This window comes from Juglans microcarpa x Juglans regia, chromosome 4D (genome assembly GCF_004785595.1).
Source record: "Juglans microcarpa x Juglans regia isolate MS1-56 chromosome 4D, Jm3101_v1.0, whole genome shotgun sequence".
Classification (NCBI taxonomy): Eukaryota; Viridiplantae; Streptophyta; class Magnoliopsida; order Fagales; family Juglandaceae; genus Juglans; species Juglans microcarpa x Juglans regia.
Window position 1 is genome coordinate 31,579,003 of NC_054600.1, and position 16,618 is coordinate 31,595,620.

At 38.4% G+C, this 16,618-nt stretch overlaps 2 protein-coding genes across 3 annotated transcripts; one reads left to right on the forward strand and one right to left on the reverse strand.

The window, feature by feature from the left end:
• LOC121261037 (U4/U6.U5 small nuclear ribonucleoprotein 27 kDa protein) lies at positions 1-6,454 on the reverse strand. 2 transcript variants are annotated; one of them, XM_041163175.1, is made up of 2 exons: positions 5,734-6,454; positions 1-301 (listed from the first exon to the last, which is right to left on the reverse strand). In XM_041163175.1, exon 1 carries the CDS (start codon positions 6,345-6,347, stop codon positions 5,754-5,756), a length of 594 nt encoding a protein of 197 aa, XP_041019109.1. In that variant the 5' UTR covers positions 6,348-6,454; the 3' UTR covers positions 1-301; positions 5,734-5,753. The 2 variants fall into 2 exon arrangements, with proteins under 2 accessions (XP_041019109.1, XP_041019108.1); XM_041163174.1 differs by having other exon boundaries at positions 1-510.
• A 3,304-nt stretch (positions 6,455-9,758) lies between these two features.
• On the forward strand, positions 9,759-12,979 carry LOC121261039 (probable receptor-like serine/threonine-protein kinase At5g57670). Its single transcript, XM_041163176.1, has 7 exons — positions 9,759-10,349; positions 10,501-10,755; positions 10,847-11,004; positions 11,086-11,165; positions 11,254-11,392; positions 11,566-11,715; positions 12,663-12,979. Exons 1-7 carry the CDS (start codon positions 10,142-10,144, stop codon positions 12,822-12,824), a joined length of 1,152 nt encoding a protein of 383 aa, XP_041019110.1. The 5' UTR covers positions 9,759-10,141; the 3' UTR covers positions 12,825-12,979.
• The last annotated feature ends 3,639 nt before the right edge of the window (positions 12,980-16,618 follow it).

A 16,618-nucleotide genomic window follows, 5' to 3' on the forward strand; every position in this document is an offset into this window, starting at 1 on the left:
TGGAGTAAAACACAGATATTTAGCCATTATATGATCTCTAGATGTGTGCACATCCATTTGTAACATTGCTGCCTTGCAGTAGCACTTAAAAGATCAAATTAAAGCATTAAATGCCTGTGATAACATATTCCCTCCTTCACATTCTCTCAAGCTATGGCAAGTTGCAACTGGCAGATGGACAAGGAGTTGCATATGAAAAAGCAATCCGTAAGAGATTGGGATCTACAGATCAGATGCTATTGCGTATTGACAGCAGACATCAGATGATATCTCAGAGGGGCCAAGCGAGTAATCTCAGATACTGCATTTAAATTTGGAATTTAATCAATACGACAAATATCTAGAAAAATAAAACACAATGCACCGCTACAACAATCCGAGTCTCAAGATAGCAGTCATCAGATAGTATCAAAACGCAAGTCTCATGCCATCGTTCATTATGGTTTTCATCATCGGTGTCAAGAATCCAACTCTGCAACTGACCAATTCTTGCCAGAAGATACCACCCACCTGGAAAGAGAGAACAAAAATTATGGTTCATTAGGACGCTACGACCATATCTTGAATAACTTAAATGTTTCTCAGCTGATCTCAAAATAGGAATCTCGTAATTTCATAGAACACAAATCAACCTAAAACTTTTTCGAAACACACGCATGCATTCACACCAACTTCAGAGCAGAAAGAATAACAATGTTTCATTACCAGCTCGGAAGAACAACAAATAGAAGTCATACGCTTAAGCTGAGACTCTGGAATTGTTTGATACTCGCATGCACAAATTCCTACACCAATTTGAAGGCAGAAAGCGCAACAATGCTTTATCACCATAACAAAAGAACAACAAATAAAAGCCATATGCTTCGTTTATCACCCAAAATACCATCGTTTAACCCACACAAATCTACTGGTCCAGTTCTTTTCCCACGTCATTTAATTCAACCCTTCTTTGGTTGACTACTCAATTCAAACATTAAACAGAGAATATAGTGCCCTCCAATTTGAACATTAGCAAATCCACGGACTTGGCAACATATTGGCCTTTAAGTCGGATTTCCCCACAAAATTAGACATTTTGCAAAGGTTGAGCTCAAACACAAGACTTCCAATGCTTGGAAACTAGTGGTTTTCACCATCAACTCCTTCCCTTTGTTCCCTTATGAAACTTGAATATAATTGATACGAGGAAAACAATGGTCATATCTGCAACCATGACGATTGCATTCAGCTTTAGCTTCTTTACAAACCCCCAGTCTCCAAACAATAATGTAGAGTTCCTCTGTTTGCAAGAGTAGCCACTAGACATACATGTTCAGTCACCCACACGCATAGAACCAAAATCATTACAAGACATGAATTCAAAATCTCACAACTGGTAACCTGATCGGTCTGAATTTTGAAACACCCAAAACCACAACATATAAATTTCTTTCTATTGGCAACAGGTGTCCGAAACAAAGTTCCGACTAACCGGGGTGCACAAGCAACGCAAAAGTTAATGAACGAATCTTGATTGTGTTCAACACCTACGAAATTACCATACAAACATACTTAGAGAAACTTCCCAAAGCAAATAAACTACAAGAGCCCACGTCCTTGGGGGCACCATATTTGAGCCAATCTGCTCCAATTTGAAAAAAGTCCTAGATCAGGAAAATACACATTCTTTTTTTTTTTTATAAGTAAAAATATTATATATATCAAAAGAAGAAACAAGTACGCTGAATGTACACAAGAAAACACCTTGCCCAAAATGACCCAAAAAGCCCAGAAAACACCAAACCCAACCCCAACCCCTTGTTTTCCGTAGAACTAAAACTCTACCCGAACACCCAACCCCTTGATTCCCGTCTTCACAATGTCCTCCCTTTAGACTTCCCTCTAATTGAGCTACCACCCTTAGCGTTATAGTTGATTGCCCAAGAAAGACGCTGTAACTTCCTACTTTTCTTGTTGAAACTTGATTTGGTTTCAAGCACATGGCTTGCCTCAATTGTAGCGATTAGTTCTTTAAATTGGTCTTCACATCCTCCATGTGAAATTCCCACAAACTGCTGAATCTCGTTAACTTTAGGCAGAATCCAGTCCGCTATTGGAGGAAGAGACCAGGGGAGCAACGTTATCCCCAGACAGTATCCAACTGCACCCCCGACTCTAGACATTCCTCTAGTCACAAGGCACACCCATTGGTTCTCCAGCAATTCCATTGGTTCTCTCCAATTATCAGGGTCCCCATTGAAGATTCTGGGGTGACAGCATGTCCCTTCACCTCTGGGGTGATTGCGGATCCTACATCTCATTCAAACCTCAACAGTACATCATTTTCCTTCAACTCTGACGAGGTAGCCATAGTTTCTTTGGGGACCAAGGGTGTAATACCGACTATTGGTCTATCTTGTGTAACATGAGGCGAATGACATTCCATTATTGATGTCTCTACGCCGATACCCAATGTAGACCCCGCTTCAAATAACCTAGATTTCCGTTTGACCCACCATACTCTCCTGGATCTGGTTATAGGGACAGGGGCCGAATCTGATCTTCCATTTTCCTTTATCTGAGTTTAAAGGATTCGGGCTTATCTTGTTTCTTACAACCTTGTTGCCTCCAGCTGAAAGCCGGTCTATTTTCGTAGACAAGAAAATTATCGCTACCTTCAACTCGACAAGTTGGGTTTCTATCTCCTTTAAATAATTGTGCATCTTAACAAGTTGGTCCTGAGGCATGATTTGTAGACCCCCCTTACTCTGAACCCCCGAAGCATGACCCGACTTTAGAGTTGCCGCATAAGATCGCCTCGCCACCGAGGATGTACTTGGGTCTTTATGCACCTCCAAGTTCTCCCTCTTTGCCACGCCACCTACATGTCTACTACGCGACTCCCTGACAGAGCCATGTCTTGCAGCACCTTGTCATTCCAAGCCGTCACTCCCTCTCTTGCCGAAGGAAAAATCACACAGCACCTCCCCCATCCTTCTCCAGCCACTGCACCCCTTAGGAATGAAAATAAAATTCCTCCTCCCACCACCACCATACTCCTCCACCGCCATATAACGTCCTCGGACAATGGAGAAAAAATCTTGTTTCTTATCCTTTGAGCACGCTTCCATGGCCTTGGCCAGCCACTGTACTGTTGTTGAACCCAAAACCAACTTAGATATCACCCTTCGACTCCTTTCAATAATGACCAACATGCTCCCCTCCTTCACCAATGTAAAGGGTTTAGATTCTCTGGCCAACTCCATAGAAGAACCCATACTGACCAACTCCCCTCCTTCAACAACCATTCGTCATCTCAGAGAAACCAGATCAAAATCTATGACATAGGGACACAGTTGAAGACCAACAACGTCAAATATCAGAGCTTGACACCAGAGTATTCCTAGAAGACTCGTCGGAAAACTTCGACTCATTATGTGTCGATGGCACAACCAACGGAACTGTTGTAGGGACGTCACCGAAGTACTCTAAGAGACGACACAGAGAAATCTGCATCGAAAGGCCCTTACTGGAGTTGCCAGACTAGTCTGTGGCAGTGGGAAGGTGCAAATCAAGCACCAAAGATCTGATCGATACCGGCAAAATAGATCCCAGAAACGGATCTTGCAAGAAATAGGTCGCCAGCAGGATGACCAGCGTCGGACGACCCTCGACGAGGTCTCCTGGGCCCGCAATGTAGTCTGTGCCGGCGGTGAGCAGCCACTCGCCGACCTAGGTGGCAGTGATTTAGTTTCTCTCACATGGGTATTTCACTCTCCTCACAGGTGTTTCTATCACAGATGAAGAAAAATAGATATTGTATCTATCCAAAAGGGGGAAAACAAATATTGTGGAACTTCATAAGTCAATTCACATACATGAAACAAATCTTCAGATATAGAACCCCATGCTTAAACTGCTTTGGAACATCTGTGATGGCCTAAGGCTGCGTTTGAATGTTGAGCTGAGCTCAATTCTTTATGAATAGTAGTGAGTTGAGTAGTGGAATGAGTTATGTGAGACTCATCTAAACTGAGTTTAAAGTATGTTTGGATGTTAAGATGAGTTTAATACTTTTTATAGGAAATTGAAAAAAGTCATGGGTCCCACGTATAAAGATGTGTTAAGTTGAAAAGGTTGTGGATCCCACGTGTAAGAAGGTTTTGAGTTGAGATGAATTTAGTAATTTAAGAGTTGAGTGTTTGAATGTTAGACTCAGCTTAAAATTAGACTGAGTTCAACTGAATCTTGCAACTAAATGCAACCTAAGTTTACATTGAGCATGATTTTTATTTATTAGCACACTTAGCATTTAATGTTTTGAACACACATTGGACAACTAAATAAGTTTCACAATAAATTAGCCCTAGTCCAGTTTGAACGACTAGAATTTTTTTTATAAGAGCCCTAGTCCTTTTTTCAAATTAACAAAACATGGACAGCTCATGAAACTCCACTAAAAAAATTCTCCAAAGGAAACAACTTTGAGCAAATTATACACTCCATATCCAGAGGGTGAAAGGTAATGTTCCATCATATTTCTTTTATAGGTAATACCGATAAAAAAAATTATAGGTAATCAAGAAGTTTTTTTTCATCATATTGATCTTTGTCTAATTCAATACAATAGCCCAACCTACAAAACTAGTTTCTAACATTACACAATGTAAATTCTAAATTTAGTGCTCTAAAACAATTACAATTTACCCGTACATTTATACATTATAATGTTTGTTTGAACCGATGGGTTCCCTCTTTGTCGTCCTAGATGTAATGCATATATTTTTATATGAAGAGGAATCCCAGAGATGGTGCAAACACAATGTCTTGAATCCACTTAAAGACTGGACCTGTATAACGTATTCTCATCACATGGATCAGGTAAATCATTGGCTTTTCACCAATGACACATGACCTCTAGAAATTAATTGCACCCAAGACTTCAAACTATAAATCTGAAGGGAGCATACCACTAAAACTAAGACCATACCACTTTATATGTAATTTATATTTGAGAAATGTTAGGTTCACAAACATATTTCACAAAAGTAAATTCAATAAACTAATGAGGCTACCTGTTGTACATTAGATTGTAGTAAAAATTATTTCTTTGTGAAGTAAATCTAATGTATCACATGTAGCCACATCAATTTGTAACACTTACTTTTGTGAAGTCTCTTTGTGAACCTAATGGTCCTCTTTATATTTTCTTGGGCATGAAAATTTCCAAGAACCTCTAAATATAAATCAAACATCACAATTGATTCAGCGATCCAAGTGATTTTTAACAGAAAAACTAACAGGTAACTAGATCAAACAAGCCAAAAAAAAAAGCTTAACTAACCACCCAATTGCATAAAATCCCAAGATTTCCTAAACTTTCAAACCCTAGGACACCGAGTCACACACACAAGAAAACTTAACACATGGGACATTAAACAAAACTCAAAAAAATGACGAAACCCTAACTAACCCGTGAAGGCGGAGTCGATATCACTAAATAAATGACACTGGCTCCGCTTAACAGGCAATAGACCCTCGGACACAGAGTCACACACCGGGAATTAAACAAAGAAACGAAAAGAAATATGACGAAACCCTTACTAATCCGGGAAGGAGAATCGATAGCACCGGTTTCGCTCGGCAGGCAATGGGCTACTAAACCCTAGTAAACAGAGTCACGCATACAATAAAACTTGAACATATGGGAAATTAAACAAGAAATCGAAAAAAAATAACGAAACCCTAACTAACCCGGAAGGGCGGAATTGATTTCACCGGTTCCGCTCGGCAGGCAATGGGCGATTAAACCCGCCGCGGCGGTTCATATACTGCCTTGGCTGTCGTTTCGTCACAGCTCTGACACCGCTCACGTCGGCTCCGTCCACCGGCTTGCCTTTGGTCGAGTCGAAGCCAACGGGGATCCCCAGCTTCTTCATCATCTCCAGCTCATCCTCGTCCACACCCTCCACCTGTCCATCTCCTCCTTCACCATCGACGCTATCCTTGCGTTTTTGTTGTTGCTTTTGTTCTTTTACAATCCCGTCAACGAAGTCGGAGACGACCTTCTGTCGCTCCCTCTCGTCGGTGGATTCGCTGCGGCGGCGGCGCTTGGGTGAAGTGGAGCGGTGGTTGGAGTGGCGGTGGCTGCGTCGGTGGGAGCGGTCTTCAGGAGAGCGTGAGCGGTAGCGATCGGGAGAGCGAGTGCGAGACCGGGTGTGGCGAGAGGATCGGCCTCGCTCGGGCGTACGGGATCTCTTGGTGCGGCTTCGCTCTCGGTCACGGTCCTCCTTATCTCGCCGTCTATCTCTGTCGTGGTCGCGAGCTCTGTCCCGATCCCGATCCCGGTCCCGGTCGCGGTCGGTCATGGTGCGTGGTGTTTAGGGTTTGATAACATACGGGGTTACTTGGCGCACCCTTTTTATGGATTTGAGCCACGACTCGAGGCCGTAGGAAAACCCAGAACCCTTTGCTTTTTACTAGTTTTACTTACTAACTTAACCAGCGTTTGAAGGATTAACGGAGTTTAACGGAGGTGAGTTTTTTTATGAATAGTAATAAATTAAATAATAAAAAAAAATATAATTTATTTAAATTAAGTTTAAAGTATATTTAGATATTAATATGAGTTTAATACTTTATGAAAAATTAAAACAAATTATAAGTCTTACGTATTAAGATATTTTAAGTTGAAAAAGATACACTTACACCTCATTTACTACTATTTTACTACTCCATAATTTTTTTCTTTTTGCTTTTTAAAGTTTGATTAAAAATATCAAAACATGACATTATTGTATAATATAGAAGAAAATAAATTCAATCAACCAATATAATCATATAATTTAATTAAAAATAAATTCAATTTTATAAAAATTGATATTGTGTCGTGTGTTATATACTTTTGGGCCGGGTTCCAACAACTCAAGTCTTGATCCTTTCACCTGCACACTTAAGAAAATACAGAGAGTGAGGGCCTTGGTAGAGGACAGGGAGTCTTCGATGCTTAAGTCAGTATATCTCCTTTGTAGTTTGTGCGTGAGCTTAGATGAATTAGAAAGAGTTTTTCGTACCTGGGGATCAACTTTTATACTAGGTTTCTAGGTGGAGACATCTCATACATGGCCTTGGGCAGTTCATGTTACTTCAACTGTTCACTTAGTCATAATTCTTTAATACAACGTGGCTCCTTGGGTGGCGCGGTGCAGAGTCTGGAGAGTGGGGTTAGTAATGCGATGTGACTCCCTGACTCACTTTACCCTGCAAATCTTCATTGTTAAGTCCTTTTATGCCTGCTGTCAGGAGATCGAGGGTTCCCAGTATTTCCTGTCCACCTGCCTGCTCAAGTTCCCGAGGGTTGGGTGTCGTCGGGGGTGTCAAGGCTAGCAAGTCTCATCTACCCCTACCGTCTACTTTTTTCACGTGTGGATTGCTTCATAAGTAGGTTTTGCTCATGGGTTGAGTACTCTATAGAGACCCACTGACTCCTTTTAGAGGAGGGTCGTTGGGTTTGACTAGGCTCTCTGACTCACTCTCCTAGAGATCTCTCATGGGGGTTGAGTACTCTATAGAGACCCACTGACTCCTTTTAGAGGAGGGTCGTTGGGTTTGACTAGGCTCTCTGACTCACTCTCCTAGAGATCTCTCATGGATTTTCCATACGGGCCAATAGGAGGAGAAAACTCTCTTATAATTACGTTAGTTGATTGAATTTATTTTCTTCTATATTATGCAAAAATGTGATGTTTTAAAGTTTTTAATTCAGATTCAAATAGCAAAAGAAAAAAATAACTAGATAGTAAAATAATAGTAAATAAAGTGTAAGAATATTATTATCCATTAATTATAAATAACATTGGGTTTGATTATAATTATTAATGCCTTCAATGGCGTGGCATGGGCCTTCGCAACCCAGGCCATAGCCCGTAACGCAGGGTGAAATTCATAACGTTACCAACATTGATTGGGTAAACAAAAGTAATGGATAAGAAGAGAGAAAGAGTAAAGTAACCAGCTTTTAGTTAGTACGCAATGATTTCTAGAGGGTTGATCAACCTTCGTCACGTACAGTCCCAATCTCCCCACTATATCCTATTTTCTACAGCCAACGAGGCAAAATAGATCAATCAGATTCAACCCTATATATGTAAGGATTACTCTTTCCGCTTTAATTTACTTCATAACCACTTTCTCCTAATTTATTGAGTTTCTTGCATGCATGCTTACACCTGTAACAGGAAATGCTGGCAACTTTCCTGTGCATTTTAGCGATTTTCTTATGAGTATAAGCCTTTAATTTTTAGCATTTCTGTTTTTTTTTTTTTTTTTGGCACATTGTGCAAGTCTCTACAATGTCGCGATTTGAGGCAAGTATATTGCTATGATCACATGCAAATATGTTAGCCAGTATTAAATATATATATATATATATATATATTATTGTATGTATGGATACTAACACTGAAACTCTATATGTATAATTCTATAAATATTTTATAAACTCTACAGTACTGTACATGTAGGCACAGTACTGTCTGTGCTTGAATTTCTTCAAGATCTATTTTCTTTTTATATATTATATAATTATTGTTGTAATTAACGCCGCAAAGTACAACGTACGGCCAATTATAATCTCTCGTGTCTCAAACCATGATGCGAAAAATAATTAATGCCACTCTTTTCTAGATAGAAATTAAATGATGCCATGCTTGCACTCATACGAACTCGTGAATGCATGGCTACTAGATGAGCACGGCCTCATCTCATGGCCTTCGCCTTTGCGGATGCCAAAAGTACTCCAAAAGTAAGCACGTCCAGATGATCAATTCAATAAAAGCATAATCAGTTTAGAACGGATTGGGTATTACTGCGAAGTGCGAAGATATCTCGCGCGCTCCCCTCCCTCCAACATAACCTTCTTTTTTATGCGCTAGCTTTAACTTTGAAATCAATTAAAGTTGGATAGAGGGAGTAGAAAAAAGTTTGTGAGCTCGTGAAGAACAGTGAAACATCAGTACTTTCTCGCTTTTCTGAAACAACTATATTATATGTGTTTGATGGGAAAATGTGACATTGCAGGTTTAATGCATAGTTCTTGGTAGGCGTGAAAACATACGTATCTGAAGTGATGCAGCTGCACAAACCTTGAAAAGTTCAAATGTTGTTGCCTTCAAACACTTCCATACGCTATGCTATTAAACACTGCCATGTGGTTTCTCTATAATTCCCGAATGATATAACTTCAATCTTTGTATAAGGCGTGACAAGAGCGATCCAAATATATTAATTTAATACTCTTTCTCTCTCTCTCTCCCAGATCAATTAATTCTAATAGTGAAGTGGTAAGCTCTAGGTTTACCATCACTGTGTTTTTCTGTTCATTTAAAATATCTAGGCCAGCTATATTTTTACCATTACATTTAATGTTTGAAAATTTATTGCAAAAAATAAAGTTTGAAAATTGAACCTTATTCAAAATCCTAAAAACAAGAGAATTGCTGAGAGCCTAATGCATATTATCCTGTTCTTCAAATAAAAAATTTGGATTCGAAATCGTCCACCCCGTATATAAAAAGAAAAACAAAAAAAGGGAATCGAATCAGTAAGATTCTTGACTCATTCAAAAAGGTTGTGAAGATCCTGTGACTGAGTAGTTCACCGTTTACGTATGAGTAGCATGGCAAAATTTTCTCTCATTTGACAGCCCAACGCCCCAAGCACATCCTTACTATCCTTTTGGTTTTATTACTGGACAGGCCAATTGACTGGAAAGGAGCTGGATTCAACAGTGTTATGGACCCATTGCCCGCTGCCCGTCTTCTCCATCGTTCTCATCAAATTAGCTCCAACTTGATATTTTCATCATTGTTTTCACTTGAATGAAAAAGCCATAAATACAGCATTCAAGTCCCTCTAACGGATCTCTGTATTCAATCACCATTTCTCGCACAAACACAGGTTTCACTTCTCTCTAACTCCCACTCACAAAAACACCTTAAACCGAGCATCCTTTGACTCTGCTTCTTAAATCTCTGTGTCTGTTTGTCGGAGAGGATTTTGTTTCAGTTTCTATCCTGTTTCAGCTGGAGATACCTTTGTGTTTCTCTTTGTGTTTTGCATGAAACATAGTTTGGATTCAAGTTTTCATTAGTAAAACTGTACGATGAAATATATTCGGGCCTACAGCTTGAAGCGGTTCTTCTCATTGAAACGACCAGATTTTGAAGGAGAAATTCCAAAACCAGATCGCTCTATAGTAGAAAACAAAGATATCTTCAATAATGCTGCAGTACCAGAGCTTGCTCAGAGACCCACTTGGAAATGCTTCTCCTATGAAGAACTTTTTTATGCCACCAATGGTTTTAGCTCAGGTTTTTGCTTCGTAATCTCTCCTTTTTTTTTTTTTTTTTTTCCAAAAAGCTGAAAAAGTACCATCATAACTAGTATTAGTTTCTTTCCAGTTTATTTATCTAGATTTTGTCTTGAAATTCATTTTTTTATATGTGGGTGTCACCGTCTCAGAGAATTTGGTTGGCAGAGGAGGCTATGCAGAGGTATACAGAGGAACTCTGGGAGACGGTGAAGAAATCGCAGTGAAGAGACTGACGAAATCTTCTTCTGATGAAAGGAAAGAGAAGGAGTTCTTGACAGAGATTGGAACCATTGGTCATGTGCACCACCCAAATGTATTATATCTCTTAGGATGTTGTATTGACAATGGGCTCTACCTCATTTTCCACTTCTCCTCAAAAGGCTCAGTTGCTGCTCTTTTACATGGTATATACATCGATGACTTGCCTCTAGAAAAACAAAATATCTTTGGTTTTATTTTTCATGGTAATGGTTGGTTTCAAAATCCTTGTGGTAGACCCGAATCAGCCGCTGTTAGATTGGAAAACAAGGCACAAGATAGCCATGGGGACGGCTAGAGGCCTGCATTACTTGCACAAGGACTGCCAAAGAAGAATAATTCACCGGGATATCAAGACCTCCAACGTTTTATTGACTGAGGATTTCGAACCACAGGTACGCATTTAGCATTATAGTCAACTTGTTTTTGCCTCTTCTTGATCAAGTTTTTTATCTGTTTTCTTTTGCATGTTTCAGATATCGGATTTTGGACTAGCAAAATGGCTTCCATCTCAATGGTCTCACCATTCAATAGGCCCGATCGAAGGGACATTTGGGTAAAAACCAGACAAACTACTCTCTGAGTCATCATTAATATGTAGTGTACTAAGATTTTACATACGTTTAATGTTAAATATTATGTAGGCACTTGGCTCCTGAGTACTATTTGCATGGGATTGTGGATGAGAAGACGGATGTGTTTGCTTTTGGAGTTTTTCTTTTGGAGATAATCTCAGGCAAGAGACCGGTACTGGATGGCTCTCACCAAAGCTTGCACAGCTGGGTAATAGCTAGCGACCCTTAAAAGAAAACTTGTCACTATCTTCTTTGGAAAGACCCATTTGGGTTTCTTATCGGGTTATAGATAACTTAAGGCGAAATAGATAGATAGATTTTAATATTCAGTTTTTGTCAATCGTTCTACGTTTTTATTGATTGTTATTTGGTATTCAATAGGCCAAACCAATACTTATCAAAGGGGAGACTGAAAAGTTGATAGATCCAAGGCTTGGAGGGGCATATGATGTAAAGCAGCTAGAAAGACTAGCCTTTGCAGCCTCTCTTTGCATCCGCTCATCTTCATTGTGGCGCCCAACAATGAGTGAGGTAGCTAATCATGCTCTGTCTTGATCAAATACCAGAGACTTAATTTGTCTTTTTATTTAATATATACGTACTCGAAGAGGCACTTTGGTGCTTGGTTATAAACTTGAGATTATCTCACCATCAGCTAAGACGGGGTTTTCAAACAAATGGAAGTACTGCTACGATGGCAATACCTTTGAAGAAGACCATTTCATGACAGATATAGATCAGACATTGGAAACTTCCTTTTCATACTCGTATTCATGGATCTAATTGTATTAAAATCATTATAAATTGCCTCAAGATATCATTAAATTCAGCTGCCATCTATCGCAGGTGGTGGTTTTCCTGTGATGACTTGGCACATCCTTTTCACCAGCCAAGTCAAAATGGAATTTAGATAGGGTGTTTCTTTTTTGAGTAATTTTATTAACTATTCACTTTCATACTCTACACCTAATTTTTTTTTTTTTTTTCATAAAGTGTGGGAGTGTTTTTCATGAGAAATTCTATACATCAGCTATTATTCACTTGCAAACCCTACAAATATAGTTTTTTTTTTTTTTTTTTCGTAAGGTATGAGTGTATTTTTTATAGAGTGTGGAGTGTATGGTAGTGAATAGTAATTGATAAGAATAATTTTACTTCTTTTTTTAGAATTTAAACTTCGGTGTTGGCATGGTGGCTCTGCACTGGATATTTTTTTGTTCACACAATCTCAATTATTCATCAGATGTTCTATTCCACCTAACCTAAATCATTTTATGCTAAAACCTAAAACAGGCATCAATATATCCAACACTCATGCATGCGAGGACAAAAACAAATCATTGCGAAAGCGGGGTCCTATTTTGGCTCATTATTGGAATAAAATGCTTTAATATGAATTATGTCAATGCTTGGAACTCTTAATTAGTCATGACATATATACCAAATTCTATGATTATGATTCTGACCCTAATTGACAGGTAATGGAGGTAATGGAAGATGGAGAGGTGGACAAAGAGAGGTGGAAGATGCCAGAGGAAGACGAAGAAGAGTTCTGGGGATTTGAGGATCTAGAATCTGAATGCAACAGTACTACTTCCTTCTCTTCTCCACACGACTCGGTATCTATAGGAAGTTGTTAAAGAGCTAAGAGATTAGTAAGTCGACGAAAATCATCATGTGTTGATCATCGGTCTTATCGACATTTAATCAACACTTATATTTCTACCCATTAGACTCCAATTCCATCGATGCTAGCTCATGCACATATATATATATATATATATTATTACTGTCATGATCAGTACTTACTTTGATACCTTGATCACTTTGTGAGTATTTGATCAGAATTTCTGGAAGTTTTTTTAAAATAGTAATCTCAATCTTCTATGGTTTCTACTTAATTAGCCAATAAGATCTAGTGACATATAATTTTCGGACTGAGATTCAAAAAGTATTGTAGCGAGTAGAGAATTTAAGGCTGTCATGGAAGAACAGGTGGGCAAAGCAATACTGCTAGCTCCAGCTAGCACCTGCACAGGATTGGTGTTGATGACAAGGCAATCTCAATCGACACTTGAATTAAGTACTTTTATAAAAACATGTGGCTCAAGTTAGCACCCACATGCCGATACAGACAAAGATTTTATGATATATATATATATATATATATATATATATATATATGAATCATGATCGAATGAAAGATTTAATGTGATGATATGATATCTTAGTTGGCAAATAAACAAGTGACAGATGACGAACAGGTAGACTTTTTTTTTGTACGGCCAATATCTAGGCCACGTATATATACCACAATTACGAGGGCATGCATATTATCACCCAAACATCTATGAGAGGTGGTGAATGGAAGCTCTATAAATGGAATTTTATACAATTGTATTATTGACAAGTTATTTTAAAGTACTAGCTTAAATGTAACCAAATATTTTTTAAAAGAAAAATATTATAGACACAAAAGGATCCCACAAAGGGATCCAACACACTGACGTGACCACATTTCTCTATTTTTTTTTCCTTGTTATTTTTTTCTCCTCCCATGCGTGCCCCCTCCCCTCCTCCCCTTTACCTCTCTGTCTCGGCCCGTCTCTACAGTTCGCATCGTCGCCATGGTAGTCGGGGACCACCTCAAGGCCGGCGAATTCTACCGACCACCATGGCGGCGACACGAACGGTGGAGACGGGCTGAGATAGAGAGGGAAAGGGGGAGGAGAGGAGGGGAGGGGGCTCGCGCGCTACCGTGAATGGGAGACGCTGCCGCTTGGACTGCTGGCGGCTTCTGCCGGCCCTGAGGTGGTCCCTGACCACCATGGCGGCGATGCGAATGGTGGAGATGGGTCGAGACAGAGAAGAAAAGGGGGAGGAGGGGAGAGGGCTCACGCGCTGCCGTGAGTGGGAGACGCTGCCGCTTGGACCACTGGCAGCTTCTGCCGGCCCTGAGGTGGTCTCCGACCACTATAGCGGCGACGCGAACGGTGGAGACGGGTGGAGGGAGGAGGGGAGGGGAGACGCAGAAGGGAGGAAAAAAAAAAGAGGAAAAAAAAAAGGGGAGACGTGGCACACTGTGTGCCACATCAGTGTGTGAGATCTCTTTGTGTTTATAGCAGTCCTCTTTTTAAAATCATTATAAATGTTATTAGAATAAATATTAATTAAGACTTGAACTGTACTACAACAAAACAATCTGATGAGAACGTCTGACATACAAGTAAAAAAAATTATAACATCCTATATATGGAACAAAGAGCAGTAAACAAGATATAAAGAAGTTCAATGGTAGTAATTCCAAAGAAAAAGTTATTAACAGTACTTATATATAATGACTTTAAGCAGTAGATTTCAATTGTAATTTTGACTAACACTTTTGAGGTAGAAGTTTAGATGTGAACTATACTTGTATTGTTACCTAATACATGTTAGTTGTGTTGAGAAAACTGTTTAAAAAGAAAAACTGGGAGCACCCAAGCATATTGATATTGGATAGAAGGTTGTTTATCTAAAAAAGACTTCTAGGATACAATAAACAATAGGAGGGAGAAAAAAGAAGTGCGGGGTTTTTCGAGTAGGTGTGATTAATCGATTCAGAGTTTATTTTTATACGATTAGATATGAGACTTATATATATGCCTGTCTAACCTAATTCCGAGTGTACACGACTTTCTTTGGAAGGCATGTAATTTTGCATAGAAGAACCATCTGCCTTTCTTCTTCTTCTTTTCATCATTTTGTCTTCCTCGAAAGATGAGGGGTTTCGTAAATTTCGAGGGATTATATTAAGCAATTCAGTGGATCGAGCGGCTTCAGACCAAGGAACACATTTCGACCTTGGCTGTTCAATTTCAACTCATCGTCTAATTATTATTTTTTTTAAATTTTTATACAAAATAAAATAAATAATTTAATTTTTTAAAATTTTAAAAAATAAAACTTTAAAAAATATATTATAATAATATTTATTTAACTTTTAATTTTTATTTCATCTCATCTATAAAATCAAACCAGACTAAATTGGATGCTACGGAATAAGGATTGAGGAAAAATTAGGACAGAACACCTGAGCCTAGCCCTAGAGTATCATTTACTCGGCCCAAAATTTAGGACCGAGAGTGTTGATTATTGACAGAAAAGTTGGATTTTTAGTGGTGAATAAGCCTAAAAATATCTGGGTCGAGTGTCCATTTTGTGGTACCCTGGAGGCTTATACAGTATTCCCTTCGAAAGCAAGGCGTGGTCGGGTAGTAAAATACTAAAACGAGAAAGATAAATGATATTTGTAGAGTGCTAAGTATAGTATTTTATTTTTTTAAAAAAAGGTGAGTAAATATAAAATTTATATAAAAAATTATTTAATAATAATTCTCATTTTTTTTCAAAAAGAATATGCGATATTTGTATAATTTATAACTCTATTTAGCATTCCTCAACGAGAAAATGAGTCAAAATGCAAGAGTTTCAAATTCAATAGCAAACCTAAACAAACTAAACTAGGTTTGTGTTATTAATCATGAATGTTGCGTCTTTAGTGACAGATTGTAATGACCTGACCCAATAATTCTAAAGTCGAGAAATTAATAATTTTTATTGGACCTAAATCATATTTAATGAGCCATATTGGCTAAACCCACAAATGATAAATTATTGAGGTTGATTATGAGTTTTAATTAGGCTCAATAACTAGGTTTTTAAGTCGAGTGCTTTACGATCAGACTGTAATGGATGCCTTTATTTGTTGTGAAACTTATTTGTTTGACTTGATTTCGGTTCCTTTGCCTTGATCTTTGGAGTATAAACTATAGAATTAGCATACCTTTATGTCGGATTGTCTTCTTCTCGTCAATTTTGACTCCATTCATAGATTGATTTGTGTTACCACATAGTTGTTCATAATTTTTTTTTTCTAATATCTCAAATTGTTGTTTGAAAAACAAAAATATTCAGTCATGAACTCTGTAAAATTTTAAATGATCTAGATTTTTATGTTCACTTGTTCTAGTATAATTCGTTGCATATGAGCTACAAAGAGGGTGACTATTATGTGGATTGATGTCATATTGATTCTAATTAAGCTTGTTGAAAGCATGGCTCTCTTTGAAGGTCATATTGTATTTGTGAAAAATAAACCAATCTAAATTTTGGTATTCTAGTCGTTCTTCTATTTTTAGGATAGAGTTATTAAACTTGTGGAAAGAATGGCTCTCTCGAGAGCTTGTCACAACAGCAGAAGGTGAGGATCCATGAAAGTTTGGATGAGCTTAGCATTGATTTCTCTAGTTTTACGACTTTGGTACTTGGTTTAACGACATGATTTCAGAGGCCACGCAAAATACAATATGGTCTTTATCTCATATTTGATTGCACTTTCCTAATCTATAAAAAAATTTAAATTGCTCAATATTGAATTGAATCAATAATTTAA